Source organism: Salvelinus alpinus, chromosome 21 (assembly GCF_045679555.1).
Source record: "Salvelinus alpinus chromosome 21, SLU_Salpinus.1, whole genome shotgun sequence".
Taxonomy (NCBI): domain Eukaryota; kingdom Metazoa; phylum Chordata; class Actinopteri; order Salmoniformes; family Salmonidae; genus Salvelinus; species Salvelinus alpinus.
Window position 1 is genome coordinate 2352128 of NC_092106.1, and position 7083 is coordinate 2359210.

The 7083-nt window shown below is 41.9% G+C and overlaps 1 protein-coding gene across 2 annotated transcripts; it reads right to left on the reverse strand.

The window, feature by feature from the left end:
- Positions 1-420: 420 nt before the first annotated feature.
- On the reverse strand, positions 421-6505 carry LOC139547573 (P2Y purinoceptor 14). 2 transcript variants are annotated; one of them, XM_071356495.1, is made up of 3 exons: positions 6195-6505; positions 4499-4569; positions 421-1722 (listed from the first exon to the last, which is right to left on the reverse strand). In XM_071356495.1, exons 2-3 carry the CDS (start codon positions 4565-4567, stop codon positions 787-789), a joined length of 1005 nt encoding a protein of 334 aa, XP_071212596.1. In that variant the 5' UTR covers positions 4568-4569; positions 6195-6505; the 3' UTR covers positions 421-786. The 2 variants fall into 2 exon arrangements, with proteins under 2 accessions (XP_071212596.1, XP_071212597.1); XM_071356496.1 differs by having other exon boundaries at positions 6247-6487.
- Between the last annotated feature and the right edge of the window lie 578 nt (positions 6506-7083).

Here is a 7083-nt window from a genome sequence, read left to right on the forward strand (position 1 = left end):
CGCTAGCATGATAGGGCACCGACTAGCGGTTCCACATGGCTGTGGTTGTAATAGATAGAGCTACATTTGCATGGCTCTATCTATTACAACCACAGGGGGATGTATCTGTGCGTGTGCGTGTGTGCGTGTGCTTAAGCACAATGCCCTGTGGGGATTAAACCATTTCCATGGTTTTTGCCCTAGCACTGCACAGCTGATTCAAATAACTAACTCATCATTAAGCTTTGATTATTTGAATCAGCTGTATAGTGCTAGGGTAAAAAACAAAATGGGGGGTTGCAGGTCTGAGTTAAGGAAACTCTGATGTGTATCATCTATCATCTTTAAAACCAGCACCAGAATAAAGTTTCAATTTCAACTTTCAATTTCAATTATTCACTTTTACTCAGACGCTGTATTAAATGAAACCTCAAAACAACATTGACATGATTAAAGCAAAACATATTTTTATTAAATCAAACCTCAAAACAACATTGACATGATTTAAAGCAACAACAAAAAATGTCTTAACCCATGTCTTATCCTATGGCATCAGTAGCAATGAAATGTAAGCATTTTTAATACTGTAAAGGTGTTTTCTACAAACAAATGTCTGTTGTTATCATTTCTAATGTAGTGCAGACATGTCTCCAGTGGAGTTCATTACAAAAGGGTCAGTCGAACTCCCTGCAATATATAAACACATACTGTATCTAGTTTTAGAATTCTTTCCTTTTACTGGTTTACTATTTTTCCACATATGCTTCTTCTTTCAACTCACCTGTTCTCTCTCCTCTCCTCTTCTCATCACATATTACTAACAGTCTGTTCTGTGGTAAGGGAACATCTCTTTGGCCCTCCCTTGCCTCTGGGCAGTTTCTTCAGTAGTGACTCGCGGAACTTAGTGCACATCAAGAAGTAGATGACGGGGTCCAGGCACACGTTGAGTGCTGACAGGAAGAGGGTGACCTCCTTCGCCTGGAACAGCATATAACGGCTGTGCCAGCTGAAGCCGGAGCCGGGTAACTGGCTTTGGGTGTAGGTCACGCGGCAGATGTGGTAGGGCACGAAACAGATGAAGAACACGACCAGGAGGCTGAAGATACTGCAGTTGGACTTGCTGTACACCCCGCTGTCGTCCTGGCGAACGCGGCAGTACGACTTGTAGAAGTGGTGGGCAATGGAAGAGTAGCAGAAGGCTAGAACCAGTACGGTGGCCCAGAACAGGGCCACACCGAAATACGAGGTCACCTTGTGCCACTGCTGACCCAGGGGGGTCTTTAGCTGCACACAGTGTCTGGAGCTCTGCTCGTCCGCAGGCTTGCTGGTCAGCACAACATTGGGGAGGACGGAAAGCAGCAGCAGGCTCCACGTCAGCAGGGCCACGACCCGGGTGAACCCCACTCGCTGCAGGAGGTGTGTGCAGGAAGACGAGTGTCCTACGACCTTGACGTAGCGCTCCAGGCTGATGAGGCCCATTAAGATGATGCCCACGTACATGGAGGAGTAGAAGAGCACGGCGCTGTAGCGGCACACGGCCACGCGGACCTGCCAGCCGCCCAGACCGAGCTCGCTGGCCACGCGCCAGGGGAAGGTGAGCAGCATCAGCAGGTCGGCCACTACCATGTTTTTCAAGTAGACCACCATGCCTGAGTCGCTGGGCACCCGGAAGAAGATCCAGGCAGCCAAGCTGTTGAGAGCCAAGCCCACGCCGCCGATCAGCACGTAGAGAACTGGGAGCACCTGGTGGGGAGAAGCAGGATGAGAGTCTGGGTGGAGAATACGAATAGAGAGTTGGTTGATGCATAAAAATAGGATAACGCAAACACATTTGGTGAAGAAGCTTATGCTATGTCTCAGCATCAGTGTAAGTGTACTGCACCTATACACCCTTAGAAAATAAGGGTTTCAAAAGGGTTATTCAGCTGTCCCCATCGGAGAACCCTTTTTGGTTCCAGGTAGAACACTTTTCCATCTACAGTGCCTTGCGAAAATATTCACCCTTGGCATTTTTCCTATTTTGTGGCCTTACAACCTGGAATTAAAATAGATTTTTGGGGGGTTTGGATCATTTGATTTACACAACATGCCTACCACTTTGAAGATGCAAAATATATTTTTTATTGTGAAACAAACAAGAAATAAGACAAAAAAACTGAAAACTTGAGCGTGCATAATTATTCACCCCCCCAAAGTCAATACTTTGTAGAGCCACCTTTTGCAGCAATTACAGCTACAAGTCTCTTGGGATATGTCTCTATAAGCTTGGAATATCTAGCCACTAGGATTTGTGCCCATTCTTCAAGGCAAAACTGCCCCAGTTCCTTAAAGTTGGATGGGTTCCGTTGGTGTACAGCAATCTTTAAGTCATACCACAGATTCTCAATTGGATTGAGGTCTGGGCTTTGACTAGGCCATTCCAAGACATTTAAATATTTCCCCTTAAACCACTTGAGTGTTGCTTTAGCAGTATGCTTAGGGTCATTGTCCTGCTGGAAGGTGAACCTCTGTCCCTTTCTCAAATCTCTGGAAGACTGAAACAGGTTTCCCTCAAGAATTTCCCTGTATTTAGTGCCATCCATAATTTTTTCAATTCTGACCAGTTTCCCAGTCCCTGCCGATGAAAAACATCCCCACAGCATGATGCTGCCACCACCATGCTTCACTGTGGGGATGCTGTTCTCGGAGTGATGAGAGGTGTTGGGTTTGCACCAGACATAGCATTTTCCTTGATGGCCAAAAAGCTCAATTTTAGTCTCATCTGACAAGAGTACTTTCTTCCAATATGTTTGGGGAGTCTCCCACATGCCTTTTAGCGAAAACCAAACATGTTTGCTTATTTTTTTCTTTAAGCAATGGCTTTTTTTCTGGCCACTCTTCTGTAAAACCCAGCTCTGTGGAGTGTACGGCTTAAAGTGGTCCTATGGACAGATACTCCAATCTCCGCTGTGGAGCTTTGCAGCTCCTTCAGGGTTATCTTTGGTCTCTTTGTTGCCTCTCTGATTAATGCCCTCCTTGCCTGGTCTGTGAGTTTTGGTGGGCTGCCCTCTCTTGGCAGGTTTGTTGTGGTGCCATATTCTTTCAATTTTTTCCCCCCCATTTACTTCTCCACAACTTTGTCCCTGACCTGTTTTGAGAGCTCCTTGGTCTTCATGGTGCTGCTTGCTTGGTGGTGCCCCTTGCTTAGGGGTGTTGCAGACTCTGGGGCCTTTCAGAACAGGTGTATATATACTGAGATCATGTGACAGATCATGTGACAGTTAGATTGCACACAGGTAGACTTTATTTAACTAATTATATGACTTCTGAAGGCAATTGGTTGCACCAGATCTTATTTAGGGGCTTCATAGCAAAGGGCGTGAATACATATGCACGCATCTCTTTTCCGTTTTATTTTTTTATTTCACTTCACCAATTTGGACTATTTTGTGTATGTCCATTACATGAAATCCAAATAAAAATCCATTTAAATTACAGGTTGTAATATAACAAAATAGGAAAAACGCCAAGGGGGTGAATACTTTTGCAATGCACTGTATAACATAGAACCAAAAAGGGTTCTACTCGGAAGCAAAAATGGTTCTTTATAGTGTTCTCCTATGGGGACAGCCAAATAACCATTTTAGGTTCTAGATGGGTTCTCTAAGAGTGTATGCATGCCTATACAGTACAAACATTTTAGTGTACATGTAGCTATCAGTCATTCATATCGTTTTCTTACACATAACATTCGCTTTTTAAACCTATAGCTGTTTTCTTTGAGCCAGAGCCTCATCGCAGATATGAGAAAAGGAAACAAAAAGAGACATCAGACATCAGTTCAACTTCTAGTTTTGATTTACATTGGTTTCCAACTAATGTGAAGTCAACATGAAATCAACAAAAGATGTCACCATTTAGGTTAAAAGTTTGGTGAAAAAAAACCCCGAAATGCCCTTATGTTGATGACTTTTTAAAGTCCAATCAGTTTTCTACGTTGATTCAACTTAATCACATAGATTTTGGGGGTTTAAATTATGTGGAAACAATGTTAATTCAATCAGTTTTTACCTAGTGGAAGGTAATCAACCACATACCTCTACCCTGCCACCCCATATTTCACAACATTGAACATTTTCTTTGGCCTTACATTAGATTAAGGCTTCCACCTAGCTGACAAATTTGTGCCATGACGATTAGCAAAGCCCACTTGTCAGTATAGACTGACATGTAAGCCAAGATCATTTTGACTTGGGGTGGATAGGACTGGGGGTGGGTAACAGCCTATAATGTCTTATAATGAGTCTTATAATATGCTATGTTTCTATGTTTCAACTTTTCATCTGATATTATAACTGGTATTATTGTCAGTTTTTAGTCAGGATCATTATGAGATTATTATGAGAGGGCATATAAATGATAGGCTTAGGGTATTATAAAATATTTAAATTTTCAATATCTAAATAATTTCATTGCATTCTTGTGTGGTATAAACATAAAAGCACAGGTGCCTTATGTTACGACATCATCAGCGCTGTACCTGGTGAGTGAACACGCTGCCGAAGTCTGTTGTCTGATTGGACGGGCCAGTGATCCAGTTGCCGGCCATGCCTGAGAGAGACAGTGTATATTTCAACATACATACAGTCTCGTAAAATGCTGTCACTAGAATTTGGTTACAGATGTGCCTCTTTTTAGTGCAGAGAAAGTCAATAGCTGTAAATATGGATAACTGGTGGTCAAAGAAAACCAAATCAAGTTAGAACATTTTTACATTCTGTAGCATTTGTACAACTTCACCCAAGTATGAACTTATAAATGGCTGAATCCTACTCGTTTTTGTGTTTGTTTTTTAAAATACATAAAACTCTAAACAATAGGCTTAGTAAGAATGATTCAGCCAAGTTATAATAATATGATCCAATCCAGAGAGATCCTATTAAATTACTAAAGGGGCTATGTCATAAACCCTCAAAGTTCCAGAATGTGGTGAAAATGGCAGCTGTATTGGTCAGGGACAAATCCAAACCAGTCTAATTGGAGTTAATGGCAGTAGAGGCATAAAATAGTCATATAATTACAAATACAGTTCATATGGGTTTTATACAAATTGTCTGTATAAATAGCCTCTAAAATATATGTATACCGGCCATAAATGTCTACATTTCTGTTTTCTTGGGAAGCTGTGAGTGCTATTATATGATAAAATATCCGTATTTGTTGCATTTACAACTTGTCTAAGTCCTATCCTCAACTGATTTCAGCCAGTGTATGACTGTGGATTGAATGCATTGTTTGAATGGAATGATGGCATATTGGCAGTTAATTTGAATAATTCCTCTAAAGTTGTCTGGCTAGCTAGCTAGCTAACAAACATACAGTGCAGATAAATTCTTTAAATGGATTAATTTACACTATCTTATCACAGTGCTGGCAAACCATGGCTGATCAACTCCCTGACCAAAATGTCTGTCCTTTATCCCATCATAAGAAGGTTCATGTCCATTCTAGTATTCTAATTCATAATTCTATGATCCAATCACTATCTGATCAAGGTTTGTCACATCTACACATTGTATTAAAATCTTTGTCTTATCTGTTCAATGTGTCCGCATTGTGACCAGATTGGCTGATGTCTCCCTGTATGCAAATTATTTAACAGATTTCTTTCAAAATAATAGGAATTTATTTATTTTAAGAAAATGACTGATGCCATAAATCAATAGTGCTACCGGTCAATGATTTTAGGTGCCGGTATAATGATTTAAATGGTTTGACCATCCAGATGTGTTTACACTTGATTCATATCCAGACACAATGCGTGCCTGACTAGCTCCGGAGGTGGTTAGGAAAATGTGATGAAAATCAGATCACAATGTGTATTTTAATCGTCTACACCTGTCTAAAAATGTGGGCACAAGCAGAATGAAGACAAGATCAGGACAAAGGGGGCATGTTAGCACCAGGTATAAATGGGGCTATAGATGAGTAAAACTCTGTGAAACAAAGATAAAACATTCTGCACCGTGTCCGTGTGTAAAGTTAACATACAAGGGAACAATTAACACATTCCTTTTTGTAACAATTAGCACCTGCATACCTCTGTCATATGTACAGCAAAATTATGTGGAGTAGTACACATAGACATATCTCCACAAACTATTATCTACAGTAGCTTCTTATATACAAATAGAAAGGTAGTTCCTATATATTTAAGTAGTCTGATACAGACTAACCTTCAGCAAGCAGGACAGATTCTCTGAGGGGAAAAGTGGTGGAGGTCTCTACCTCCTGGCTGTGTGATGAGAGGACACGGCTCCAGTCCTGTTGGATGGTAGAGTATCTCTGTCTGCCTGTCTGTCTGTGGGGGGATCTCTCTTACTGCTGACAACACAGGATGCTACTCAGACCTTGCACTGATGTTCCAACAACGGCCTTGTGTTCTCCGGTCTCAAGGGCTACCTTTTGTCGGACAAATACACACAATAAGTTTTCCCTGTGATGCTCAGGCTTTGTTGTCCCCTGTCTTACTCTCTCTCTTTCTCTCTGCATGTGTCCTCCTCCCACACGGCTCCTTCATGAGAATCGGAGGAAATCAGCGGGGGTTGGGGGGGGCGGTGTCTAGGCTAGGGCATTGCATGAAATGGGAAGTGGGGTGTCCTCGCTATCCTTCCAAATTTGAGGATCTGTGTTTTCTGTATGATTTGGTTCCCATTTTTACATTTGAGTCATTTAGTGAAGTTTAGTGGGGAAATTCAATAACATACCACAGTCACTGCAAGAGGACCTTTCTTCGAAACATGTTTCAGAATATATCAGCAGAATCACTACCAGTGAGTGCAACAAACACAAAATGTTTCTCTTCACATTCACCGCCCGACACGTCACCCACTAAGGAGAATGCTGAGCTAATCAAGTGAACAAGTGATATGAATGTGAGTCAAGTCTCACCAGGGCTGGCGCCAGAACGAATTAGTTGGAATTTATGAGTGTTATATTAAACACCATACGTGGCGTGTGAGTTTCAAGTTTGGGGAAGCTTCCCACCCAGCAAACTGTCGTTAAAAAGACATTGAAAAAGGGCCTTCCCGGTGCCGCGGTGGTCTAAGACACCGCATCGCAGTG